General features: G+C 44.1%; 1 protein-coding gene across 1 annotated transcript in view; it reads left to right on the top strand.

Annotated features, from left to right (window-relative positions):
* Positions 1 to 27,997, top strand: part of MYO1C (myosin IC) — a 31,317-nt gene that overhangs the window by 127 nt on the left and 3,193 nt on the right. The window contains exons 2-29 of the mRNA XM_009885168.1: positions 7,538 to 7,597; positions 8,777 to 8,932; positions 9,542 to 9,657; positions 13,045 to 13,243; positions 14,149 to 14,229; positions 15,010 to 15,189; positions 15,395 to 15,493; positions 15,726 to 15,839; positions 16,399 to 16,470; positions 16,765 to 16,884; positions 17,117 to 17,199; positions 17,910 to 18,015; positions 18,399 to 18,479; positions 19,237 to 19,328; positions 20,465 to 20,559; positions 20,779 to 20,825; positions 21,107 to 21,187; positions 21,374 to 21,479; positions 22,017 to 22,134; positions 22,344 to 22,457; positions 22,639 to 22,715; positions 22,892 to 22,960; positions 23,390 to 23,474; positions 23,692 to 23,851; positions 24,650 to 24,733; positions 26,465 to 26,558; positions 26,667 to 26,722; positions 27,221 to 27,356. Coding sequence (XP_009883470.1) covers positions 7,538 to 7,597; positions 8,777 to 8,932; positions 9,542 to 9,657; positions 13,045 to 13,243; positions 14,149 to 14,229; positions 15,010 to 15,189; positions 15,395 to 15,493; positions 15,726 to 15,839; positions 16,399 to 16,470; positions 16,765 to 16,884; positions 17,117 to 17,199; positions 17,910 to 18,015; positions 18,399 to 18,479; positions 19,237 to 19,328; positions 20,465 to 20,559; positions 20,779 to 20,825; positions 21,107 to 21,187; positions 21,374 to 21,479; positions 22,017 to 22,134; positions 22,344 to 22,457; positions 22,639 to 22,715; positions 22,892 to 22,960; positions 23,390 to 23,474; positions 23,692 to 23,851; positions 24,650 to 24,733; positions 26,465 to 26,558; positions 26,667 to 26,722; positions 27,221 to 27,356 — 2,881 coding nt within the window. The remainder of the gene's footprint in view (positions 1 to 7,537; positions 7,598 to 8,776; positions 8,933 to 9,541; positions 9,658 to 13,044; positions 13,244 to 14,148; positions 14,230 to 15,009; positions 15,190 to 15,394; positions 15,494 to 15,725; positions 15,840 to 16,398; positions 16,471 to 16,764; positions 16,885 to 17,116; positions 17,200 to 17,909; positions 18,016 to 18,398; positions 18,480 to 19,236; positions 19,329 to 20,464; positions 20,560 to 20,778; positions 20,826 to 21,106; positions 21,188 to 21,373; positions 21,480 to 22,016; positions 22,135 to 22,343; positions 22,458 to 22,638; positions 22,716 to 22,891; positions 22,961 to 23,389; positions 23,475 to 23,691; positions 23,852 to 24,649; positions 24,734 to 26,464; positions 26,559 to 26,666; positions 26,723 to 27,220; positions 27,357 to 27,997) is intronic.

Raw genomic sequence — 27,997 nt, 5'->3', positions numbered from 1 at the left:
TCAGCCGGCTTTGCGGGAGCCCCTTTCTTTGGAAAGTTCTGTGAAAGGGGTAGAAATAGGATTAAAAAACGAGGAGATACATGTTTTGAAGAGGAAGCCAAGGTGGGAGTTGAGAGAATGGGAAGAGAGGGGGAAAGCCGTGTGCTGCCTTAGGGGAGAAGAAAGGGTGGAGCTTTTGCTTGGGTGGAAGGGGCTTGGGGATGTGACTGTACCGTACTGGTGCTGGGCTCCGCTTGTGTCCTTCCCAGGGACATGGGCTTCTTTCTCTGTGACTACCACCCTAGGCTATGGCAGGAAATACCTGCTTGAGGACTCATTGCTACTCAGTTCCTCCAATGTGTATTTACTTTAGCAAAACTTTGTCCGTGTTTTAGCGGCAACCAGAAAGCACGGGTCTGCCTACTGCATTGCAACCACCGGGAGCTCAGAGTATGTGCAATCGATTGAGAAGACTAGGATTGTTACCTGGAAAAAGAGATGAGTAAGAGGGGAGGGGAAAAAAAATACAATAGTGCCACAGAGAAGGCAGATCATGAGCTCCCTTTTTCTGTGTTGTAACATAGGAAGAGGGACATTCAATTAAGTTAAAAGTTGCCAAAGAGATGCAAAGATTGTTTTCATACAGTGCATAACTGGGCTATGGAATTCACTGACGCTGGAAGATGCTGAGGTCAAGAATGAGGGAATGTTATAAAAATGAGTGTACGTGGGCTTTTGTCTGGATAAGAATGTTCAAGGCTTTAATTGGTAAAGTTACCAAATTTAGGAAGAGAAGGATTGAAAACGTCATGTCTGTAGATTTAAGCATTCTGACTGTTGAAGAAGAGTTAGCATGGGACAGAAGTATCCCATACCTGCTCAATCTAGAGATCCTTGCATGTTTTCCCAAATAGCCTAGTGTTGGCCACTGTGTGAGAAGGGGTCTTAGTGATGAAGGGGCGCACAGAGCTTCTGGAGGACCTGCCCGGTTCCTCCCTGTGGCGGCGTGTTTGAAGGTGGAGATGATAGTGCTCGAGAGGCTTCTGCTTGGATTTCTATTGGCGTGGAGGACGGCAGGAGCCAGCAAACCTCTGCGCAGCAGTGGGTATAGAGAAAGGGTTTTAGATGTGTTACGTGAGAGCGTGATAAGCAGTGGTGTTGTCTAGGGTGGTGCTTGATATTCTCCGAGAGAACATGTGGGTGTGGAAGTGCCCTTCACATGCCCTGGGAATGCGCTGGAGCGCTTGTTCTGTTTGGAAAGTTTTATTATCTTTGAAAGACGTAATGGTCTGAAATGGTTGTGTGGGGTGTGTGGAATCCAGTGGAGAAGGTGGGAACGTCTGGTGTGGGGAAGGCCAGAGTGCTGCAAGAGTGTGAGCCCCGTGGTATTTGCAGGGAGAGAGGAGAAAGGATGTCCACATTTACAAGGAAATACAGCAGCAGTTGTCAAAGAACAGTGAATAAGGGCGCAGGGTCAGCACCCCATTGCTGCACGCTGGGAGCACGCACGTGCTGTGATTCCTATGTGTAAACCAGTGTTTGAATGTCTGCTCTGCTCTCACCTGCTCGGTCTGAGCTGGAAGTCAATGGCAAAACTTACTTGGCAGGGCAGTGATCTGAATTTTTGGTTTTTATACCATCTGTCTGTCTCTGAAGCTACCCTGCGATGTACCGCAGGTCACAGGTAGTCCTGCTATGTATACTGTGATTGGCAACATCTTTTGACTAGCAGCAGCTTGTGACGTCTGGTCAGGAGCAAAAATGTCAGCTTCCTAAATATAGAAATTCAGAGTATTTACTTTTCCAGCCCTGGTGATCTTTCTGGTCTGACTAGTTCATTTTTCTTACTGCTGTGTTATACTTAGCTTGTTGATTGAAATGTCAGCATCCCCTCTTAGGGCTAAACATTTTTCTTCTTGAAATCAGTTCTTATAACTACTTTTTCCTTTTCACTGCGTTTTCAGAAGATTAAATTTTCGCTTTTACAGTTCGAACTCCCCACGACCTACATGCATTAATAGATGCTTAAAATAATGCACACAGTGTGATACATTGCTCACATTTCCCATTCTGCTTTGCATTTTAGGGTGGGAGATTAAACAGCTCTGTAGCTTGGAAAGTGAGGGAGGCAGAACTTTAACTTCTAGCCAATTTGCTAGTGGGGACATAGCAGATCTTTGTGGGAGCAGAATAAGCTTGATTACCCTATATTTCTGATTATTTTATGTTTTAATGTATTCCATTTTGTCCCCTACTTAAAATGTGGAAGACTTCAAAATAAAAGGTTTACAGAAATTAGGCAAAGAAGTGGCAATTTTCTCTCCTTAATACCATTTTTTGAATAGTGTGTTCTATAGTTAAATCCGTTCAGCATGTGTTTTAGGATGGGGAAGGAAGTATCAGAGAGGGAGACCCGGGTTCTGAGCATGGGCAAGTGCTCCCTGACTCCAGACATTCCTTTGTTGGCGATGTATTGCTCTAAAAGAAGCAAGAATAAAAACTGATTCTGCTATAAATGGTCCTTGAGTGGCAGCTGCTGACATGGTAGCTTTTTTGCAAGTTGAAGTTGCTCCCTTTAACTCTACTAAGTCAGTGTCATCAGAGCTGTTGCCTGGTTTTGATCCTGTTTGATCTGACAGTTCTGATTTTTCTCAAGTCTGCTCAGAACAGCTTGCCACCTTCTGGGAAATACTGCAGTCTTCATTGGGCTTATATAATTAAAAGTAAAACCAAAACATTTCATGTAGTTATTGCATTTTTTTTTTCATTAAGCAAGTCCAATAAGTGAGATTTGGGTTGTACAAATTAATTGTCTGAGGTCAGATGGCTTCAGAAAGCACAGATAAATCCGTGTGGTTGGTTGCAGAAGATTTTGACGTGAAATACGGAGCTGCCTCTCGGGGAACCCTCTTTCCAACCCAGCTGTTGACTAACAGTTTTCTGTGTCCAAAATGTGCTGCTAACTTTCACTGTGGTGAAAGGGAGGAGGATCCTAAGTGGCTGCACTTTAATCTGTCAGGGATTTGCTGGCAGGCGGCAAGTGCTTGACTTAAAATCCCTTGGTCCAGGTCCACCTCAGTTGTTTTCATGATTGCTTTCTGCATGTGAAAGGAAAGAAGAGCTATCCCATTCTGCACCTCAGGAACTGAGGCCCTGGATGAAATAGTTGATTTTTGTCGGCTCTACTGTCTAGCCCATGCCGTGTCCAAACCCTTTCCCAGGCTGTGGAGTGGATTAGAAATCAGAGGATTTTTTTTTTTTTTTTTTCCTTCCTGCAGCTTTGGCATGGCAGTGAAGAATGTCATACTATCCAGGAGACAAATGTGTTTTAACTGCCACCTCCCCACAAGAAGTTCGTTCTTGGTTCAGACTTCTTATTGTATTCCAGAATCTAATCTGAATTTCCCTTCCCTCTCACATTTTGGGTCTTGCCTGTTCTTCCGTTCCCGGCCTTGTAACTATTTCTGGAACCTGCAGATCAATCATCTTTCACTTGATACCAAGATAAAGACGCATCCCTCTTTCCATACGGCACCCGCTTCCTGCTGTTGTTTTAGTGCAAGTCTACTGAATGGATACTAGCTAATTTGGAAAAATGCATCGTCAGAGGAAAATATTAGAACATACATTTTTTTGATGTTGAAGCAGAAATCTTATTTATGTCATGTGACTCTTCTTTCTAAATCAGATGATTATAAAGTTTCCCTGCTCCATGTAAGACCATTCGCTTTGAGAGCTCCAGGTGTGTTCACATGCGTCGCTCACGGATGCTCCAGGGAGAAGTGAGTTGCCAGACCTGCCAAGTGCTGCCCGTTCTCGCAGCGGTCAGCAGCACTGGTGTGCCTGGAATTCCCGTGCCACCACTGACCGCTCGGGTACCCCTCTGGGAAACCAAGGCTGGGAAATTTTGGTGTAAAAAAGATTCCTTTCTACGCACATGTTGGGCTACTGGGGATGGCACGGTCATAGACCAGCTGGTGGACAAAGCCATGCCGTGAGTTTCTTGCTCAGTTCGTATCAGCCCTGAACTCCTGTGCTCGTGGCAGGGTTGCCCTCCATGTTCTATCGCAAAAGAAAATGACTCAAGTACGTTGGATTTTGTTGTGCAGAGCAAAAGGTCTTGGTTTTCATTTTTGAGGTGCATTAGATCTCCAAGTCCGAAGCAGAGGAAAGTCTTTATCATACTTTGGCGCATTTAGCATTGTTTAAAAGAAAAATATTTGTTTACACCTTCACAATAAGGTGTCAGAGACTTACAAGTTCAGGTTAGGAAACTCTTGGTATAGTCTTGAGTGCTTCCGTACTCCCAGGAGCTGTTTGCGAAGGGTATTTTCGGGTCTTGTTGACTCTGTTGTATGAATACAAAGAAAGGCTGGAACCTCGGCCAACGTAAACCTGGCTCTGCACGCTGCGTTCAGCAGCACCAGTTTACACCAGCTGAAAGGCTTTCCCAAAATTTAATCACAAGGAAGAGAAAGGCATGTGGAAGTGGTACCGCTGTGGTAATTGCACTGGCTTCGTCCCCACCATTCAGGAGCGACAGCTTTTCCTTTCCTGGCAGCGGGCCACTGTTGTGCTGATGGCTCTGGAGAAGAGATTAAAAGCAAAGAGTGGGTTAAAATAGTGTGGGAATGAGTCCCTTGGAACTGCACCTCGGGGTGGGTTTGAGAAACACAGTGGCAAAAGTCAGCTTGTACTCTCTCAAGCAGGAGTGGCCATTAGGGCAGTGATTTTAGTATGGGATCAGAGGCCGGTGGGAGAGGAGGCACAGGCAATCCTAAGCCCACAGGCACCAAAATCAGATGCAGATCACTCAGATTTTTGTAATTCCCTGTTCGCAGCCTGTGCTGGGTGTGGCATTAGCACGGTATATCCTACAAAGGTCGGGATCCTTAGCCTGGTCCTCCCTCTGATTGCTACAGGCAGGGTGAGGTTGCACATGGGTGAGCTTACCTACCTACCTACCTGTTACTGTCAGAAGGACCCCTCCTTGCCCTGTGTCTGACACTCGCCTTGATCCCACGGTAAGGTGATTCAGCTCACTACGTTGACAGAAAACCACCAGCATCTTTTTTCCTGCTCGTTGTTTAGCTGGCTCTGTGAGTTGCATCGGTTCCGCTTAGAGACAGGTAATTGCTTGTGACAGTCCAAAGGAGGGGATGTGTTCTGGTGCGGTGGTGGGGAGCCCTTGGGCTGCACCCAGTTTGCCTCTTCGGTGGTAGTTGCACAAGTTGCACTTAAAAACGGCAGGAACTGGCCTTGCTGCTGAAATACCTGCCCCTGCCCGTCTCTGCTGCCGTTGAGCCGCCAGCTCTGTCGGCCATTGCGAGCGATGATGTGGGGAACCAGTGTGGGAAAATGCCCTGGATTAAAATAACTACAAAAACCCCAAACCCTGAGTTAGTTTTAATCCATGTCAGATTTCCAGTCTAGCTTATTGCACAAGTACTGGAGCCAGTGCAAGCCAAAGGATGCAGCTGCGCAGAGGGCAGGTGGGACGGCCCCGTCGCCCGTGTTCTCGCTGTGGGAACAGCTCGTCTACCGCTGTACTCTCTTAGCAGCTTCAAGGAGAACTGATTTTCGCAAGGAAGGGTCTAATCAGACCCTCATGGCCTATATTCTCCCGATTATCTGGAATACGTGCTGCCTGCCGTAGGGCTTTCGGAGTTGTCCAAGGTGAGCTGTAGCGGAGCACTGAGTAGAGGCTGTTGGAAATGAACTGTACGTCAGCCGGAAGCGTTTTGGCAGAGATAAACCTATCCACTGCAGAGACACCAAGGGAGCCAGTCCTGTCCATAGGCAAGCTGCTTTAATGGTTAATTAGCTTCACTGTAAGATATTTACCCCCCCCCAGACTGGGTTTTCTAGCATTAATTTACAGCCACCAGATTTGTCGTCTGCCTGCTAACATAAAATAACTAACATCTTAGCTATTTTAATTTATTCAGTGCCTTAATGTCACACTCATCATTCAGTAGGAACATATGGTCATCATTGTGATCATTTTTTTTCTAACTAGCGTCGTCTTTTCCCACTTTCTTCCTTCTGCATTACTGTTCTGTTTCCATTTTGCAAAAAGGATTTATTTTCACCTCCTTTTACATTGCATCTCTTGAAGTTATTGGCAGTCAAATAGTTAACGTTGACATTTTAAGTTGGTGGTGGACTTGGACATAAGCAATAAAGCAAATGAGCAAATGCTTGGCACAGAGAAGGGCATATTGCTCAGCTGTGGTTTATGGCTGACGTTTGTATTTGCATTGAACTTAGGCTTGGGAGGGCACAGCACTGTGATTAAAGTTTATATTCTGGAGAATCCGACTGCATCGGGTCGACGGGGTAACCTGGTCACATTTAATTCTTGCTGAAAAATTGCATTTAGGTGTTTGGTTGTTTTTTTTAAAGCTGACTAAAAATTTCAGGTAGTTATTTTGTTCTCACGGAGAGAAGTTGCAGTTGAATGAGAAGAAAAAAGCGTGGAGGAAACCGAAAGCTCCTTAGCCTTAAATGCCTGTCCCAGAGGAGGTGGCCGAAGTGCAGTTTTCTGTGTTGTAAGTAGGATAGATTGCTTCTTCCTTAGGCTGGATGTGTACAGCTGGGATCAGTTTGTCCTGAGCTGGAGGGAGTGGCTGATGAAAGAGCTGTTGAAATTGCTAAGTGAGGTTTTCTGTGAAAGTCTGTAGGATTATATAAACTTGGATTAACTGTGCGAGGGTGGAAGTTTCTCCTCAGTCATTTTTGAGGCAGCTGTGTTTTAAAACTGTATCCATAAACTTACCCACTTGAAAACTAGTTATTTTCTTTTGGTTTCGCCTTTGTTCCCATTACCTTGTTCAAAACCTGCTCCAGGATTGCACTGCTCTGGTAGAAGGATTTTAGTTTCTAGGCAGAGTTTATTTGTATGTGATTTATCTCTATTTCCTTTGCCAGTGTTGTCCTTTATTTCATCACCACCTTTCTTCTCCGGGGCTTACCCCTCTCCTCTTCACCTTGGCAAAGAGGGGAGAAGAAACCAACAAAGCATTTTGCCGAAGGTGTGGAGGGATTGGCTTGGAAAGTTTGGGCGTTTTAAAAAGATTACTTATGAAAGTATCTCCCAAACTGGACCTTTGAAAGCTTAGAAATCAGGCCTTCCGGATCATGAGACTCATTTAAAAAAAAAAAAAAAAAAGGGAGGGGGGACACACACTTAAAAAGGACATTTCTTTGTGGTGTTTCAGCCACTAGAGTGGATCTGGATTTAAGATTTCCTAGTAGCAAACTGTAGGAACTCATTTTTCTTTGTGAAAGCTGTTAGTTTCATGAAATGACTTAATGCCCGGGCACTGGGCTTTCAGGAAGGAAGCCAATTATAACTTGCAGAAATAGGCAAAACTACATTTGTAAATGATTGGTAAGTCTAAACAACTGCAGACGGAGGGAATTTGTACCCGTTTGGGCCCAAATTTATACTTCAGTGGGTCTTGCCTTTATTACTACTTAACAAAACTTAAGCTAAATTTTCTTCTGACCAAGGTTGTTTTTGTTTTTGTTTTTGTTTTTTCCTGCACGCCATCAGTCCCCGTGCTCTGACCACTATTATATCTTGAGAAGGAGCAGAAAGGAACTACCTGACAACGTGAGTCAGCAAAAATCATCTACGTCATTGTGCAGGGTTTTGGGGCTGGACGACAGTGTTGTGGCAGGGGTCCGGCATTCCCGCTTTGTAACACCGCCACAGGAGAGGGTGCCTGGGTTTTGCTATGAGTGCGTGAGCCTGTTTAGGAACGAGCCCCAGTGGCGTTTGTGCCAGTGATGGCAACATCCCAGAATATAACAAGAGGTTCTCTGAAATGCATTAGTGCTTGAGGGAAATGGTTTAGGAGAAGAGTGCTTGCTGTGAGGAGGAGTTTGCAGAGTAATTTAAGAATACGATAAGGAAATGCAGGCAGATGTGAGGCAATTTGTTTAATATGTTCTGTGTCCTATCTCTGATTTCTGTAGTGTCTCTCGTCTTCTATGCCTTGTACATCATCTGTCCATTGGGTGGAAATTTTCCCTGCGAGTAGCCACTGAGTCACTTGGTGCACATTTCCTCTCCCGATTTTAGTACGTGAGGTAGAAGTAAGAAGTCAGCAGACCTGTGTTTTCCAAAGATGGTTGTGTCTCAACCACATCACATTGAAAATGTAACCTTTAAAAGAGGGTCAGGGAATAGAAGTCGCTTGATGCATGGGATAGATGTTAGTGCCACCGTCTAAATTCCTAACGGTGGCATGGGATGCGGCAATGCCCATTTCTCATTAATTCTGAAGTTTCCCAGAATTTTCCCATTGGGTGTCTTCCTAAAGCTTTTAAATTGGTCAGCAATGTGAAGCTGTTTGCTCATGAGATGAATCATCGTTAGTCATAGAAGATTCCTTACTTTGAAATGACTTCCCATTATGAAATGAGAGAGAAAAGTAGAGAGGAGGACAGATTTCAGTCTCACTCCTGCTAAAGGATGCCTGGGAAAGGAAATCCAAGTTTTATTCTTTTTATGAAATGCTTGTTTGAGTGATACCTCTATAGTGGTTGGAAATTTAGCAGTAACTTTTCCCTAATGCTGGCTTGCCTTTCATCAAAGTAATTAGGATAAACCAGCTGATACGGTGTTAGTATACACTGACAAGCGTTTCCGACAGTAGTGGTGTTATTTTAATATCTTCTCCTCTTTATAGGTTGTCCATGGGTAATTGTGGTTAATCGTTCTTGTGGATGCAGTTGAGCTGCAAACAAAGCCACAGATATCCCAACCTTCCTCTGTTTTTGGTTGCAGGGAGCGGGGACTAACGGTATTCGGCTGACCATGGAGAGTGCTCTGACGGCCCGCGACCGTGTCGGGGTGCAGGATTTTGTCCTGCTTGAGAACTTCACCAGCGAAGCAGCGTTTATTGAAAATCTGCGTAAGCGCTTCAAGGAGAATCTGATCTATGTGAGTAGCAGTGTGACAGACGTCAGTGTTCATCGGTGACCTGAATTTGGGCATTTGCTACAGAAGACATACCGTAGCTTTGCCCTACAGTTGGAGGGGTTTGGAGATGGTGTTATCAGCTTTAATAGACCATGGTCGCTTGTGTCAGAACTAGTCTGGGATACTGTCATGTTAACAGAGGTAGGGACTCACCGTGGTGCTCCAGTTGAGGTCTGCTGGCATTTACAGGTCTTGCCAGCGCTGAAAATCCAACTCGCACCACATTCTTCCATTTCAAGAATTCACTCCATGATGGGCTTTCAGCAACCCCAGGCTTGAACTTGATCCTAAATGGTATATCAGAACCAATCCATTGGTGTTTGTTAGAAGTAGTAAAACCATTTGCAAGGATAACATGTGTAGCCTAACTCCTGCAATGTCATTCTCATTGCGCCAAGAGATCACTTCTTCAGCATCCTTGGCCTCTTTGGAAGCCCTCAGCAGCATCCCCAGTGCCACTGGGGCAGGCAGCCCTTGTCAACAACATACTGCCTTCGGAGCAGCCTCGGCTCTCAGGGAATCCGCTGCTAGACCTTCTGTAACCTCTCTGCTTTGTGTTCTCTCTTCCAGACGTACATCGGCTCAGTTCTGGTGTCTGTTAATCCGTACAAGGAACTGGAAATCTACAGTAAACAGAACATGGAGCGATACCGTGGTGTCAGCTTCTATGAAGTTTCTCCTCACCTGTGAGTGGGCTGTGGGTAAACTGCAGTTTGTGCCGTTCCCGCGCAGGCATGTGCAATAACGACATGTGAAAACAAGCGAATAGGACTTTTCCTTGTCCCACATGCGGCCCTAAAAGTCATAGGGATATAAAGGATCCTTCGGAGGGTGTGGTGTACAGCTCTTTCTATTCCTGTTCCTCTCTCCGAAGAGGATGAGTTGCCTTTGCAGGAGCGGTATTTGGAAAGGGAGTTGGTTCCTTCCTGGCTGCTTACCCAGCCCTGGCAGGACAGGAGTTCATTGTTCCAGGGTTACTTGGGGTCTGCATCTCCGGGCTGTGAGTTTCCCCTGCTGCTACATCGCTCGTTCAGCGGAGGGCTAACTAGGGAAAACAGTGTATCTGGATGTGTGATGCTTTCTTTCCTACCTCTGCTGTTACTGCCTGACCAATATTTATCTGGTATTTCCCTTGTTGCTAAGATACCGTCAGCCTGTTGGAACACGGAATGTATTTATTTACATGGTCTGGCCTGGTGAGCATTCCCAATTTCCCATTTAAAAAAAAAAAAAAAAAAAAAAGTTTGAGGTTTAAAGTTATTTTTGAAAGCATTTGCATTTTTTTGTCAGACTGAAAGAGAAAGATGACTAAGAGCTGAGGACATTTGGCTCCAAAATGTTTTCTTTCAGGACTAAGGGCCAAATTCTGAGCACCTCTAGGAGGTGTTTTTGTGGTGGTTTTTTTTTTATTATTTATTTGTTTATTTATTTATTATTTTTTAAAGAAGTCTTGGAAGCGTAAATGGTATTATTTTTGAGCAAACTGTTTGGATTGTTTCTTATTACGGGCACATAGCCCAGGAGAGTAAGCAAAACAGAATGCACTGCAAGCACAAAGAGGGAGAGAAACACCGTTACTTGGGAAAGTCTGAACCCTTGAAGTTGTATTTGTTATGATAAAAATGTGATTTTTATCGCGTTTCAGGCTTTTTGCGCGGACCTACATGGGGCACGATTAAACCTGAAAAAACCTGCATTCAAACCTGCTAAGTTCTGCCCTTGATCTGGATGTGTCAGTAGTTTGTGTCTACGTGCAGGTGCCCCAATTAAAGAGATCTGCCCCGAGAAAGTAACTGGTCCTGGTGAAGCGGCGGAGTGTGCGGGGGCAGCAGCTCTTCACTCCGCCGTCAGCTCTCACTTGCAAAGTGTTGTTGCTCCACAGGTTGCCTTCAGTCCTGCCTTCCTGGCGGAGACCTGGCCTAGATGCAGCCACTTCTGCCTGTGGTCGGGGCACTCTCAAGGGCTTCTTTGTCCTTCCGTGACAATTCGGTGACTCTCTGGAAAATCACTGGGGCTGTGGCTGCCTTTTTATTTGTGTGCAGTAGGTACTGAGCTCGATAACAACGCTCACAGAGCGCTAAGCAGCTCTGCTTTAATTCCTGTATGTGCCACACAAAGTGACTTAAATCACAAAGTAGCTCATTATTTCTTAGGCTGTTCTCTTGTTTTAACTAGTCCCATAAGAAACTGTAAAACCTGCAGCTCGCAAGTAAACCCTTGAGAACTGCAGTACCGAATACCAGTGCTGCTCCAACTGGGAAAACAGTGGGTTTTGTAAACTGTTTTTATTGTTCCATTAAGAAAGGTTACATTATTTGATTATTTACATTACATTATGTGGGTTATTTATGTGTTTAAAAATATTCTGGGGAGCACTGAAATGCTCTGTAGTGTGGTACTCTGTGCTTCTCCTTTTACAGTATTTCAGGTGTCTTTTTCCCTTTTTTCTCTTATTCTAAACTGATTCTAGAAAGCCAAAATACTTCAGGATTGCTATTCCAGTGTCAAAATAGTTTAAGGCTAGGCCCGAGCGTTGGGTTCTCTGGGAAGTGCGTCACATGTAGTCATTTTAAGGAGAAAAGTTATCCCTATGGGCTTAAAACACAGCACACTTCCCAGAGTGATCTGTCACATCCTGTCCTATTTATAGCCTGCCGGGGGGGTTCAGAGATGGTGACTACTAATGGGACCATAAACATCTTTAAGTGAAGTGATTCTGTACGTGGTGTGCATGACTGCTAGCCTTCTGCAGTACTGTATAACCACCCAGTAAATGCACGCAGTCTAGCGGCAGGTCTTAAAATTTAAATTGAACTTACATTTATTCAACTGTGTTCAAAATACTCCAGAGACAGAATTTGGATGGGAAGAGAAGGAGTTGATGACTTCAGTGGGGTAAGTGTGCGGTTGTGTTGCTAGGTAGCTCATTGGTGTTGCCTTAGCACCAAGTATTAATAGACTTGAGAAGGCCACGGCTGTTATTTTGGCGTGATTATTTGTAATTAATTTCACAGCATGATCTTTTAAAAAAAAAAAAAAATAGGGGGGGAGGGAGCAAAGCTACTAAAAGGTTGTCAAGTGTATGAAGACAGGATATCTGCTTGATCACCACATGTAAGACAGCTGAAAGCACTGCTGTGGAGGTCGTCTTATATGAGTGCATTGTGAAGGGCTAACGCTCCTCTTTTCTGTTTTCCCCATCTATTGTGCCTATCTGGTCCTTTTCCTCTCGCTCTGTAAGCGGTTACCGCCATTCTCAGACTCATCCTCCTGCTCTCTGGTGTTGTAAAAGCGCGTGTGTGTGATTCTTGGTATAAGATCCTGTCTGGTTTATCGCAGGGAGGAAAAGAGAAGAGAAAGAGAAAGCAGTGAAGTAAGAAGCAGGGCCAGCAGCAGCACACCCTGGCTGTACGCAGGCAGGAGGAACCGTCGGGTATTTTGGATAGTGTTTGGCCTCGGTTGGATGGTAGCTTATGTAGCCTGCAGGATGCTTATTAGTCTGTGCTGGTTTATCCGATTCTTCCTGCCATCCAAGAGAAGCTGTGAGAGGTTGGGCTGTTCTGGAGCCACCCAGATAGCAAAGTGCAGTTGTCACCTTCTGAGTGTATCATCACTTGAGAGATAAGGTAGAATAAAGATCGATGGAAAACAAGATGTTTCCCGAATGTGAAGTTTTTTTGTCCTGGGGACCAATGTTGAAAGGTCATGTATATTTAGAAAAGTAAGTTTGTCTGCACCACTTCGCCGTTTTCTACAGAAACTCTTCTAGTCAGAGAGACTCTAAAGAACAGTTTTTAAAGGAATTTAATAGATTTGTGCTATCACGCTGCAGAAACTTGGCTCAGTGGTTAGGACACGTACGTAGTGGCTAAGAGGTGTCAGAAAGTGTTCACAGCAATCTCCTGTCTCATCGCCAGTCTGCAGAAGCAACACGCTCTTACCCAGCCCAGGGACACCTACTTCTTTTTGAGGTGTCTCTGCTGGGAGTTCGCTCTGTGGGACAGTCTTAGCTGAGGAGTCTCTGCCCTTCACTTGTGGAAACAAACTAATGCCTGGTTATCATTGTCCCTTAGCTACGCTATTGCAGACAACTCGTACCGCTCCCTGCGCACGGAGAGGAAGGATCAGTGTATTCTGATCTCTGGGGAGAGCGGGGCTGGCAAAACCGAGGCCACCAAGAAGATCCTGCAGTACTACGCCGTGACCTGTCCCGCCAGTCAGCAGGTTGAAACCGTGAAGGACCGCCTGTTACAATCCAATCCCGTCCTGGAGGTAACTCTAGAGCCCGCAGCGGGGAAACTTGACATTGAGTCATACCAGCAGCACTCACATTTTCCAGCTGAGGGGGTGGGGGCAGCCGGACCCTACAGGGCACAACTGAGCTCTCCGTGCGGAGCCGATAGTGTATCCTGGGAACGCTGCTGCACGGCATGCGGGCAGATCGTTTGCACTGCACACAGGGGAATCCCGGGCTGCTTCCAAGCCAAAGAAATGGCCGTCTGCTGCTGAACTCGTTGGCCCTTTCCAGTCCACCAGCAGCGGATCTGGAGTGGGCAGGCTGCGGGGAGAGAGAGGCATTTGGCGTGGGAAGAGTTCTGGTGCTCTGCATAAGTTTGCGAAGCCCGAAGCGAACACATCCGCTGTGGGCAGCGTTGCCCTCTGAGAAATGCTTTTGTGGGTGCATTTTCTAGTGCTGTGGTGTCCTCTAGTGTCCAGTCCTGAGCTGTCTTTGTAGTCCCCCTTTGATATTTCTGCTCCGTACTCAAATGTGTGCTGCGTGCGCGGGAACGGTCCGCTCCCCACGAGAGGGGACAGCCTGGCAGGCCAGCGCCTGCTGTGCGCGGAGCTGCGGGTGACTGTAAGCAAATAGCTGTGATGAAAGAGGAAGCTTTGAAAAGACTGTCAGACATGACATATGTTGTCAGCAGTGAACTGGCAGCAAAACAGGCTTACTAGGGGGGATGGAATTGTTTTCGGAGGCATGCTCCATCTGCGATGCTTGCACCGGGCATAAAGATCGGCATTAGAATTCGGGTAGCAATCTGTTTCCTTCCTTGCAAAAGGGACAAACCTGGGTTTTAACGGCTGTAAATAAACAATTGGCAGCTTCACCAAAGTGTTTATAAATAATATTATTGGATACGTATTTATTTTTTCACTAATCGTTTTCATTTCAGGCCTTTGGAAATGCAAAAACCCTTCGGAATGACAACTCCAGCCGATTTGGGAAATATATGGATGTGCAGTTTGATTACAGGGTAACTTAAAATCCTTTCTGTACTTCAGAACTGGTCCTGGTCACGGCAGGTCTCTGTTGGCTCTGCTTTCTTGTACTGACGTGTGCATGGAGTTATTATTTTGCATTCCCTTGACAGCAGTACAAGCAGAGTCTATGGCAGCAAAGTTTGGGTCCAGAGGATTTTATAGAACACATTTCCCCTTCTTAATTTCTTCCCTCATTTCTCTATATAATGACACCATGAGCTTAAATTCTCTTATTTCTAGAGTATATGTGCACCGTGCAAATGGATACTCCCAAACTAAATCCCCATAAGCCAGCTGTGATCTGAAGATAATCTGTTCTGTGTAACTTTGCATAGTGTTTGATTTGTTTCTGATCCAAATTGCCCCACGCTATGAAGAACGTAGTGCAAGAACCGAGTAGCTCGGCATACTGCAGTCTTTTAAACCTCTCGATATATAATCCCTCCACACTCACAGTGTTGTTGCTCCTTTGTGTTGAATTCCTTCTGAGAAGGAATTTTACACATCAAGATCCCATTCGGTATGTGCTGTAGCCATGATCTGTATAATAGCATGTTATTGTCACTTGATAGCTCATTTTGCATACGCTTCGAAACCCAAATTCCAACTCTGTTTTAGCTGAAATAGAGATTGTGATACCAAACAACAGATAATTTTCTATCTTTTTGTAGGCTATTATTTTGTATCCTGTTTGTCTTTGAACAGACCACCAAAAAGCAGAAATATTTTCCTCTGCATTGATGAACTATTCCAATGTATCTGGTTTGATTTAGGGGGCTCCTGTTGGGGGCCACATCTTGAACTACCTCCTGGAGAAATCTCGAGTTGTGCACCAGAATCACGGAGAGAGGAACTTCCACATTTTCTACCAGCTGCTAGAAGGAGGGGAAGAGGACTTACTGCGAAGACTGGGCCTTGAAAAGAGCCCACAACAGTATCACTATTTAGTAAAGGTGTGCATTAACTAGTTATTCTTACAATATTGTTATGTTATGGGACGGATATTTTCTCAGTTGATTTTGTAGTTTCCTTCCCTTGCTTCAAAAATAACACTGTGATGGCTGCTGTAAAAATAAACACATGGCAGAAGCACATTGAGCATGAGTAATATATCTTCGACAATTATTTACTTATTTACATCAAACTGTGTCTTTTTAGGGCCACTGTGCAAGGGTCAGCTCCATAAATGATAAAAATGATTGGAAGATTGTGCGAAGAGCCCTGTCCATTATAAGCTTCAATGACAGCGAGGTGGAGGTAAGACATGTTTGACAGCACCGCTGATTTTCCTACTTCTAAGGAATTTTTCTGCTTTGAGTTGTTATTTCTGACCGAAGGCAGCCTTCAGAATGGATGTATTCTCTGCAAAAATGCCGTAAAAAATACAAAATGTTCTTGTAAAATGTTAATTAGCAAAAAGATCTCGCTGCCTTTTCCTACTGTGCGTTCATTTCATCATCTGATTTCTGACTGTTTTCTTCCGTCCTAGGATTTGCTGAGCATTGTGGCTAGCGTTCTGCACCTGGGGAACGTGCAGTTTGCTGCTGATGAGCAAGGAAATGCTCAGGTCACTACCGAGAATCAGATTAAATACCTGGCTCGGGTGAGTATCACCAGTTAGAGATATATTATATTATATTATAGATGAATTAGAGAGGTTTCCTCATTTTGAACTTGGTACCATCGTATCATTTTAGAATATGATATAGAAGTTTTCATAAATTTACTTTTATTTGACGTAAATAAAATGCAAACGTTACCATCAAAACCCTTTAATTGATAACTTCTCTATTTACCACTTGATCCACTACTGACTTGAGGTTTTTGCCTTCAGGCAGTGGGATAGGAATAGACCTACACCAGAGAAGAGTTTTAAAGAAAGACGACCCCTTGTGCCCTTGCCTAGTCAGTTCTGTGTGCCGGAACAATCAAGCCAATTTCTTTGTTAGGTCATACCGCTGCCAGAAAGGAGGTGGTGAGCGGGAGGATAGGGCAGGATTGACGTTGCAAGAAATCTTGAAGTGTGAATGGGAAATGAAGGGTTGTTCCACTGGACTGTGCTTTTGAGGACAGTGGAAAAGCCTTTCTGGTCTCTTAGAACTAGTACTGATAAATCAAATATACTGCTTCATAAATTAATTTAATATTCTACTGCTTTGCAGCTTCTAGCAGTTGAGGGCTCTGTTCTTCGAGATGCACTGATCCACAAGAAGATCATAGCAAAAGGGGAGGAGGTAAGAACATGAACTGGGGCTCCGGGAGGCACATGGAATTAAATCAAGCTAAGCGCTACACCGTCAGCTCTCTTAGCAGAGCTAAACAGTCCACTTCTCACTTGTCAAAGGAGGTTGTCAATGCAGGAGTCCCACAGCTTCACGGTGACTTGCAGCCTGTACGGCTGGGAGACAGCGATGAAGCTGAGCCCAGACAGGGTGCCGTTGGGCGGCTGTTTATTAACAGTGAACCAGGGCAACTGAATCCCTCAGTGGAATGGCTGCTGAGTGGCTTTTTTCTCCTTCTGCATGCAGCTCATCAGTCCTCTGAACCTGGAGCAGGCAGCCTACGCGAGGGATGCGCTTGCTAAAGCAATATACGGACGCACTTTCTCCTGGCTGGTCAACAAGGTTAACAAGTCTCTCGCTTACAAGGTAAATGAACCTTTTTGTTTGTTGATATCCAACAAAGCGTGAAAGGAAGTTTCCAATCTTTTAGCTGCAAAGCAGAGAAATGGTACGCTCCATGCTATACAGCGATTTCTAAATTAATTTGTTTTCCATTAAAAAGGGGGTAAGGAGATGATGCTGTAACTAAATGGGTAATATCCTGTGGTGGATCGTAGGTTTGAGTACTTATCAACGTTTATTTTTTGCCATATTGCAGGAAGGAGAGTTTCCGGGCTGGAGAAGTACAACAGTTCTAGGATTGCTTGATATCTATGGATTTGAGGTTTTCCAGCATAACAGGTTTGTTTCAATCAGTGTCTTTGAGTTTTGAGTAAACTATGCATGGCTGCATTCATTATAGTGTTTTCTCTCTATTGTGAAATAAGACATTATTCCATCGCTGGCTTTCTTAATAAGAGAGAAAGAGATGACATTTCAACTTTAGGAAATCAGTTGAATAACTGATAATCACAGGGCTTTGAACACTTGGGGCATCCAGCTAATATTTAGCATTTACAGCTGTTACTGTTCCTAGTATTTTAAAGAGACTGTTGTCTTTTGGGGGCATATTCATGTTGTAGCTTGAACTCTGCCTTTGTCCAGCTCTCTGGCACAGTGGTGGCTGTTGTGGCATCTTTCCGTGGTGGTGTGAATGGGAAAAAACAGCTACAAAACTCCGACTGTGGTGGAGTCTGGAACCCGACTCTGGCCGATAGCAATGAACCAAGACTCTCAAATTTGTGGCGTTATTGGGCCCTTCTTAAAAGTTTTTGCATTCCTCTGTGTTCCACCCTTCATGTCTGTTTTTCCCTCCTTCTGGAACTCTTCCATGAGATCCACTAAATAATAAACTTAATAAATTCATACATTCAGTAAATCAACATTTCACAAAGTCCCTTATATCTCTGTGTAAATCAAAAGAAATAGATTCATGCTGCTGCCCACTAATTACGGCTTCTTTTACTTGTGGTACAGTGTTAGTGATTATTTTTTCTGATTTTTATTTGCAGCTTTGAGCAATTTTGTATTAATTATTGTAATGAAAAATTGCAGCAGCTCTTCATAGAGCTCACGTTAAAGTCGGAACAAGAGGAATACGAGTCAGAAGGCATAGCGGTAAGAGCCAATATCGTCACTTCCACTGTCTCCTTCGTAGCACTTGTGTAGGCCAGAGGACAGATTAGAAAAGGAGCCTCTGATAATGGTTTGCAAAGTAAATGAATTAAAGAGCTTTCCTTTTTCCTTTCTTGTCGAAACACTTTGGTAACTGTGTGATAGAGCTGGAAGTGAATAACGCCATTCCAGTCTCTTACTCTGATAGAAAAAAAGTTTTTTAAAGGCAATGTTAGGAAAACAAATTTGATGAGTGAAAAAGCTTTGTTTCAAATTTGACAGAAAGGTTATTTAAGTAAGGTGCTGTCTGAAATGTTCTGAAATTTTCCTGTTTTTTTTCCAGTCTAGAATTGTTTTCACCCAAGTGTGATTTCTTGTCTTTGTAGTGGGAACCAGTTCAGTATTTCAATAACAAAATAATTTGTGATTTGGTGGAAGAAAAATTCAAAGGCATCATTTCTATTCTGGTGAGTTGACAACACCTTTTTAAATTAAAAATTTCATAGAATCATAGAATAGTTTGGGTTGGAAGGGACCTTTAAAGGCCATCTAGTCCAACCCTCCTGCCCTGAGCAGGGATGTCTTCCACTAGACCAGGTTGCTCAGAGCCCCGTCCGACCTGACCTGGAATGTTTCCAGGGATGGGGCATCCACCACCTCTCTGGGCAACCTGGGCCAGGGTTTCACCACCCCCAGTGTAAACAATTTCTTCCTTATGTCTAGTCTAAATCTTCCCTCTTTTAGTTTAAAGCCGTTCCCCGTCATCCTATTGCTGCTCTCCCTGATCAAGAGTCCCTCTCCATCTCTCCAGTAGCCTCTTTCAGGTACTGGAAGGCCACAATAAGGTCTCCCCAGAGCTTCTCCAGGCTGAACAGCCTCAACTCTCTCAGCCTGGGGCAGTGTAGTGGAAAACAGGTGGAAGAATGCAGGGGAAAAAAAAGGTCTAAGCTTATATCAGAGTTACTTGGGCTGGTGGGAAGAGCTATGATACCCTGAGCAGTGACACCTCCATCTGCTCTGAGGGAAGAAGCTTGCAGTCCAGAGGGAGGAAAGTGTTTTCCTTTTCAGCTCAACAATTCTTCATTTGTTGAACTATGAGCTGGCCTACCTGTTAAACGGCCCAAGGGTCAAACTGGGGCAGGGTTTCAGTGGGACAGAATTAGAGCTGGCCTGCGCGCTGACGAGCACAGCAAGAAATCAATACTAGAATGTGTGTGTTTACAGGATGAAGAGTGTCTGAGACCAGGGGATGCCACAGATACAACGTTCTTGGAGAAACTGGAGGAAACTGTGAAGAACCACCCTCATTTTCTCACGTGAGTGTTCCCCATAGCTGAGGGCAGTTATGCTGGTAGGATCCAAGTGTGTGATAGAGCCTGAAGCTTTAATTATTCCTAGATAACGTTATAACTCATTGTGTGTACGGCAGTAGCGTCCTAGGTGTGCTGCGTCTCACGTAAAAGATGATGGTGTTTTCTTTTGTAAAGAGATTAGTTTGTAAGTTAAGATAACATAGAATAAATTGTCAACACTAACTACCTGCTCGAGACTTTGCTTCAGAATACAACAGGAGCAACAAGACTCTTGTTACTGACTTGCCTCTTTGCCAGTCTCTTCCTGGGATCCTACTGCTAATATGTCCACGGAATTTGCAGGCTTGTGGCTTATTGGCTTTTCCAAGATCTGGGCCAGTACTTGAGGTGTGACAAATGCTCTGGTTTGCAGCATTAGGCAGGATCATTCCCCAGCATTGATGACTCAAGTCAGGCTTAGGAATAACTAGAACATAGAGCAGAATTTTACTGGTAAAAACGGTGTTCAACGGTGTATATGCATTAGAATGGTTTAAGCAGTGTTAGTGCTTTTGAAATGGAGAGGTTTATATTGCGCTAATTCACTTTTGCACCTCTCTGCTTCCCAGACAATACTGATGTCCTCCTTTGACTTTGGTAACCTCTCCGTATTGCCACCACTCCAGTTCGATGGGTGTGAATTTCGTGTTTCACCTTTCGTATTGTTAACTTCAGTTTTGGAGCTCCGAATGTCTTTTTATTCTCACTGGCTGTTCAGCTTATGCTCAGATTAGGATCTGTACGGCATCTCACGAGTATGCCAGCCTGTTGCCAGCATCTTCGCTGCCCTCTTGCCTGCTGCCTCTACTCTAATTTCATATGTGCACAGAACTGCTCTGCAACCTCGCCAGGAAGCTGAAAGTTCATCCGTTTGAAATAAACATAAATACATTTTATGACATTTTTATGATTTGCTGGTTGATAACTCTTTAGTTACTTCTAGTCTTGAAAATCAGCAAGTCGGATTTATTCCCCCGCCCCCTTCTGTGTTCACATAGTCTGTCCCACCCTGGGATCAGATGCCATACTGCTTTTTGAAGTGAATCCCCCCAGTAAAACAGATGTTTGTTTCTCATGAAGCTTCTTCGCTTTCTCACCAGGCACAAGCTCGCTGACCAAAAGACTCGCAAGTCACTGGGGCGGGAGGAGTTTCGGCTTTCGCACTATGCTGGGGACGTCACCTACAGCGTTGCAGGTAAGTGTGTGCATCATCTCTGCTGTCTCTCACTCTTTTCTCCTCCTCCCGTCCTCTGCCCTTTGAATTAAAACAGCTTCACTGTATAGTAAAGAAAAATCTGGGCATAGAATACATCCACACATCATTTCAGACTCATTTTCCGTCTCTAATTCCTGCCTTGTTGTGAAGTTCCTGTGGAACAGCGGTGGCAGCCTGAGCGGTTTCTTTTTCTTCCAGGTTTTCTAGATAAAAACAATGACCTTCTCTTTCGGAACCTGAAGGAGGTGAGTGTGGATAGAGGACGTTTCCAATACTCAACAGAACGAGGAGTCGGGTTTAAAATGGGGTGGCACCTGAGGGAAAAGAGTCTTCTAGACTCCACCTGGAGCATGCGTGCCCATAGGGCTGCACTACGAAAAGACAAATTGAGGTGTCCAAAATTCATTTTATTATTAAAAAGCAAAACAAAACAAAAAACCCAAACAAATAGTTTTGTCCCATGTTTCCTTGGTAGTTCTCTGAAGAATACTCAGTACTTTATCTCTGAAAACATCTCTCTCTGCAGACCATGTGCAACTCTGAGAATCCTATCATAAATCAGTGCTTTGACAGGACGGAGCTGACAGACAAAAAGAGACCAGAAACGGTAAGAACACCAGAGCTGGATGGCAGTGGTACTGTTTCCTCTTTTAAAAAGACATGTCCTGTCTAACACGGTAATCTAAACGCAAACCTCTTACATGTCAGGCTGGGAGACTGAGGTCTGTTCTGCAGGCACGAGTACTAGCTTTAAGTCATCGCTTCATACGTAGTTTTCTTTCTTTTCTCCTAGGCAGCAACTCAGTTTAAAAACAGCCTCTCCAAACTCATGGAAATTCTGATGTCCAAAGAACCCTCCTACATTCGTTGCATGAAACCGAACGATTCCAAACAGGCTGGTATGACCCTGGTGACTCTTCCTCTTTTTTTTTTTTCTGTGACAGCTATATATAGACCACTAGATTACAGTCAGTGAGACACAGAAAGGAGCTCAAATCAAGAATTCCTGCGAGATGTTTTCATTTTGGGTCTGTGCCAGAGCCGCTTGTAGGGCGGTGGTGGCGGTACCAGCAGCCAGGAATCTGAATGGGAGCACTGGTCTTGGGTGGAGTTAGGGTCATGTTTAAAGTGAAGAATTATTAACCTACTTAACTTCCTTTTAATGACCTTTATTCTCCCACATTTATTCCTCCAGTATGCATAAACCATCCTAAAAGAGAACTTCTTTTTGGAACTTCAAATATAAATGTATATTAAGGGCGGGGAGAGGGAAGACAGGAGACACAAAGTAAGCTGTGTGGGACTCACACCGTGAGGATGGGTTAGAGGTTAAAGGTAACTGTGTGAGGTATAACCAAGAACTGAGCATTCCTCTTCTCCAGATGAAGGTACAGCTACACATTGATCATGTTTCTTTATTTTCATGCTCTCTCAAGATCGATTTGATGAAGTTCTAATCCGACATCAAGTGAAATACCTAGGCTTGATGGAGAACCTCAGAGTGCGCAGAGCCGGGTTCGCGTATCGAAGAAAATACGAAGTTTTCCTGCAGAGGTAGGATGACCTTGGACTGCTCCCTCCCTCTGGTCTCTGTCCCACAGGTGTTTGAGGCTGGGGAGCTGTTCTGATCAGCGAAGGGGCAGCCCTTACCCCTGACAGACTTCACTTCTGGAGGGAGCGAGAAGCACAGCCTCTCCGCCTTTCCATCACCCTACATGGACTGGACTTCTCTCCCTAAGATTTCTTCTGCTGTTAATTTGCAGGTACAAATCGCTTTGTCCAGAAACATGGCCTACGTGGGATGGACGGCCCCACGATGGGGTGGCTGTGCTGGTGAAGCATCTTGGCTACAAACAGGAAGAATACAAAATGGGACGGTTAGTTCTTCTGTTTTCTTAACTTGAGATTATGAATCACTGGACATCTATGTCACTGCTTTTAAACAAGGCTTCTCTAGCTAATGGGTGAGGAAAAGATTAGAGATCCCAAAGGGGACGCTAAGGGCAGGAAGCAAACTTCTTCGGCATGTTAAACATAATTCTGCATTTCTATTTCTAGAACAAAGATTTTTATCCGCTTTCCCAAGACCTTGTTTGCAACGGAAGATGCTCTGGAAGTGAGGAAGCAGAGTCTGGGTGAGTCACACACACTGCGGTAGCTTCACGGACAGTTAGCTGTCTGGTTTTTGATTTTTATTTTTTTTTCTGTTTTTTTTTTGGGGGGGGAGGGATTTCTCTTTAAAAGTTGACACTTTTTCTACCAAAATCTGCTTGGTCACAATTTCAAATGGCTGTTTTTCTTGCAATTTCAGCAACAAAAATGCAAGCCACGTGGAGAGGTTTCTACCGCCGAAAGAAATTCCTGCACATGAAACACTCAGGTATGAGAGAGAAAGAGAGGACACTGCAGTGCTGGGTAGTTGCGTGGTTTGAAGCGGCCGTTGTTGTCAGAGATGACTTGAGTTTGATGTGCAAGAAAGAACGCTCCCAAAGCCTTGCGGGAAGTAGAATGGAAGATGTCAGTGGGGTACCCAGTCCTTCCGCCTTTAGTCTGTGAGACTGAGCAAGAGAAGCAGACTTAACTCACGTTCGCACAGCCGTTCCCATCTGCCCGTGCTTTTTATTAACATTTATCCATTGCATCACATTATTAAAAACTTAAATTATATTCTTTCCCATATGCCTTGTTGAAGGCTGTTTATTTCCAGAACGGGCTTTCTTGAGCCCTCTCTGTTGCCAGTTTTGTATGAAGTCAATGTGGGTATGAAGGAGCTCACTCACTCAGTGCAAAATCTTCGTATTATTTTTAGCCATAGCTATCCAGTCCTGGTGGCGGGGAACCCTGGGCCGCCGAAAAGCTGCCAAGAAGAAGTGGGCAGTAGAGACTATCAGAAGGTGCGTAAAGAATAACCCAAGCCATCAAATGGGTACTTATTTCTGAACAATAGGATGATAAGAATAAACTTTTTCGTCACTACAGTATAAGGGTTTTTTTTAATAAATTGCAACTATTAAGTAAATCCCAGAAAATGGTTTGGTTGGAAGAGACCTCTAAATATCGCTAATTTGGATCACTTTTCTAATTTTCTAATAAAATTTTCTTCTTCCTCAGGTTCATTAAAGGTTTTATTTACCGGAACCACCCTCGCTGCCCAGAGAATGAGTATTTCCTTGATTACATCCGTTTCTCCTTCCTGATGAACCTCAAGCGTAATTTACCAAAAAATGTTTTGGACAAATCATGGCCAACTCCTCCCCCGTCACTGTGTGAGGTAGGCACAACTGCACCAGAGCCGGGCGAATCACACACGGGATGGAGGAGGCTGGTGGCAGTGTTGAAGACCACGGGCCACCAAAGGCCTGAGGGGACCCTCCTGCTATCAGAGAAGAAGGAACCAGGTTCTCACTCAAGTTCCACGTTGCATTAGCATCTCTGCGAATAGTATTAACCCAAACATCGTCACATAGGTGTAATTAGCATATCTGTAACAGTATTAGAGCTACGATGTTGAAAGTTCTTGAGAGTGCGGTGCTGTTGCAACACCCTTTTCTTCTGGTGTTCTCATCCATTTCTGAAGTTTTCTTCCCCTTTTCTCTGAACAAATTAAGTTCCCTCTGGACAGTTAAATGGGCTGCAGTGAGGATGTGGTTGCCTGTGAAGAACACATTAAATTTCCTCTATTGCCATTATTATTCTGCATGTGGCAGAATTGGGGTTTTATCTGATCAAAACAAAATATTGCAGAAAGTGTCATGATCACATCCAAGGGTCCTTGTTGGGATTGCAGGTAGAGCTGGAAGCAAGGAAGGGCACAGCAGGGTGAAATGGGATGCTCTGGGTATTCACTTGCCTGTCTAATGCAGGTGAAGGATGTTGCTGGGCAAACTCTCCTAGAAAGGTGGAAAATAAACTTCCTGTTATTTAATTTTAGAAGCAACTCCCAGTAATGAAACAGTATTTTAGTTCAGCAATGCATTTCCCGCAGTTGCTTCTCATTTCTCTTCACTCTTTGAACTGGTTTGTCAGGAACTTTGAGCTCTTTCCATTTACTGTCTGATTTCTTCTTCAGGCATCGCAGCTCCTGCGACAGCTATGTATGCAGAACATGGTCTGGAGCTACTGCAAGAGAATCAGCCCAGAGTGGAAGCAGCAGGTACGAGAGAGCTTTACATCATTTCACAAACTACGCTGGTGTTCCCCAGAGCAGGAGGGGGTTCTCAGCATTAGTTATTGTAAGAAATGAAGGAGGGGAGCAGCTGGAGGGGAGGGACAAGGGCACTGCTACGGGGGGCACAGCAGCAGTGGTGAGGTGGAGGAACTCTTGAATCACTGCATTCTTCTGTGGTTGGTTAACAATTCCACAAGAACTTTGGAGGGTTTTTTTAGGTTAGAGACAAAAAAAACCTAGAAGACTAGAACGTGCATTAAATAAAAGAAAAAACATTATATGACTATTTCAATATGTACTTTCTAAGCAGTGTTGTGTATCTGTGCCCCTATATAATTTCTATACTGAAAGGCCCCGTTATTCTTCTCATGGAAGATAAAGGTTTAAGAGCTGCATTATTCTGGTTGTACCAGATAAAATAGAGGGTAAGAATTCTGCAGACACAAAACTAGTCATTTTCCAAACAGAGAAGTTACAGTTCCAGCTGCGGTTCTAGCTAAAAAGAATAAAACTGATACTGAGATTTGATTCATCTTAGTCATGGAAAGGTTGGGGGAGGGAATTTTTTTTACATTAAAAAGAAAGGCTCAGTGAAGGGACAGAACAGGAAATGTATACATTAAACAATTTAGATGTAACTGTTGGGAGATGACAGTACTAGTTGCCATTAAGCTTTTTTTTACTGCATATCATACTGCTTATGAAGGCCTGCAAAGTATTAAGCACATGTAATGAAACGCTGTAGATTAGTTAGTGGCTGAGCCTGTGATTAAGGACACAGGATTAATACCAGCCATTACTGAGCTGGAGGTGGAAACTCAGCAGAACACGTTCTTTTCCCCAGCAAGTAGTATCTTTTATCCACATTTTTACCTGTAAATCATCTCAGGTACTTCCTCCTGTGTAACACCACCCATAACACGGCATTTGCCCCAAATAAAGGAAAGGGGCGTTCCTGTCTCCTCGGTCACTGGTTTTGTTCTTATTGTGAAGGAGCGCAGGCTGGGAGCTAAGAGCGCAGGTCATGTGTACAGTGCGGGGCGGATGGCTCCTGGAATACTGCCACCATGAACGGGACCAAAGGTTTCTGGTGACTAATCATCGGAACAGGCGCTTCCAGGGCAATCTGGGAGCTAATGGAATTGTAGGGGAGAGAACACGGAGTAGACGGGAGAGCTGTAACAAACGCGTTACGCAGTCGCTAATAAGGACGTAACTTTTTTCAGTATTTCAAGTAAAGATGTTGAGTAGCTGAAAGGCTTCAGGGGGGAAAGAAAAAAATAAATAATCTGAAACGTGTAAAAAGCCATATGGGGTAGAGCAGGAGAACAAACTGTTCGGCTTAAGGAGGAAGAGGTTAAGAGAATTGCTGCAGTGCGAGAGTTCGGAGGCTTTTTAAACATGGGTATTATCAAATCCAGAGACTAGATGCCATATCCAGATAAATTCAAACCAGAAATATGATGCATACTTTTGAGACTAAAGGGAGGAAAAAAAAAAAAAAAAAAAGGAACTACTTTTGTACCCTGAAGATAGGGTAAGCTGCTGAAAATGTAAGGGATGTACAGAATATTTTGGGTAATTTTGTGACTAGTATGATTCAGAACTAGATGACTGCCAAAAAAACCAAAAGGGAGCATCTCTTCTATGAAAAATGTATCTTTTTATTAACAAGAATTTTTATACTAAACAAAAATACATCTTTTGTCCTTGCAGTTGGAACAAAAAGTAATTGCCAGTGAGATCTTTAAGGGTAAAAAAGACAATTACCCTCAGAGTGTTCCCAGACTCTTCATCAACACTCGACTTGGTGAGTAGGTGTTGCAGAGTTTAACGGGAAGAAGGAGAGGGGGGATTAATCTACTCTTTTCTTGCTAGAAATTTCTTTCTGACCCCCACCTCTGTGGTTTTAATACAGGTAATGAAGAGATAAATGCTAAAGTCCTTCAGGCTTTAGAAAATGAAGCAATTAAGGTGAGATATGTGTCCTAATACTTTTGTCAAGCTTCTAGAGCTATGCAGCAGAATATGAGATTGGATTTCTGAAGAAAATACAGCAAGAATTTTACATTATATTAAGCTTGCAATACCTTAGAAGACAGTCTACGGGAAGAGCTGATGGCTCTGAAATACGATGTAGAGATTTGGGCAAGTTTAATTATATCAGTTAAGAACTGACAGGGTTGCGGCTGGCATGGCTGGAGAGGAGAGGAGAAATCTACACAGACTGAAACTAAATCTGCCTTTTTCAAGCCCACAGTCAGACAGCTGTAGTCATCCAGTTATTGTTCAGAACTCCTCTAGGTCAGCAAGGAAGGCTGTGGCAGAGCTGAGAATAGGACTCAAAAGAACTGTCTCCATTCCCGGTGTACCAACCCCTGGTCGGTGCCTCCTGCAAGCTCTCCAGGCTGGAGGGAAGGCAGCTGACAATTAAACACGATGCATTTTTAGCACTGTTAACACTTATTTCAGTATGCAGTTCCTGTGATCAAGTATGACCGGAAAGGATACAAAGCAAGAGCACGGCAGCTGCTTCTTACCCAGAACGCGGCCATCATAGTCGAAGAATCCAAAATCAAACAACGGATCGACTATGCCAATCTGACAGGTAAGAACAGGAACGTAAATGGGGTTTGGCTCACCTGACTGAAGTCAGACTTCACCCTGGCTACAGTTAAATAATAGAATAACCAATTTGTCTTTGTCCTGGACGAGAAGGGAATTATCTGATACTGACAAGCATTTTAAATCTGTAATATCTTGAAACTGAGTTTTTTTCTAAAATTAAACTCCTTAAAATGTCATAAATATTACTCAGTTCATCTCCGCCAAGCCCCCTCCAAAGTCATTTCCCAATTGCGTATCTCTACCGCAGGGGAGTTGCGCCATTATTACACAGCAGCTGCCTGGGGCACCGCTACAGCTTTCAGCCCTCTGAATATCTGACACAGACCCGATGCTTTTTGAGGGGAACTTGGTCAGACATAGAGAACTGCTGAGTCTGGTGTATTGTAGCCATTGTAGCCAATGGCTTTGTCTGAAACCTCTCACTTCACAGCTCCAGCTCGGCTACAGTTCCTCTTTACAGCCCATTTTGGTGCTAATCATTTCTGTGTTAGCCTGATGCAACCACACTGCATTTGTAACTGTCACCCTTTGAAGTCGTTTCCAAGGGCAACACTAATTTGGGGTTCTGTGACTCCCGTAAGACGCTATTATGGCAGAGATGTATGTTTATCTCCGCTAGGG

This window comes from Charadrius vociferus, unplaced genomic scaffold (assembly GCF_000708025.1).
Source record: "Charadrius vociferus isolate BGI_N301 unplaced genomic scaffold, ASM70802v2 scaffold54, whole genome shotgun sequence".
NCBI lineage: Eukaryota > Metazoa > Chordata > Aves > Charadriiformes > Charadriidae > Charadrius > Charadrius vociferus.
The sequence above is the reverse complement of the archived record's forward strand: the minus strand, read 5'-3'. Positions and strand labels throughout refer to the sequence as shown.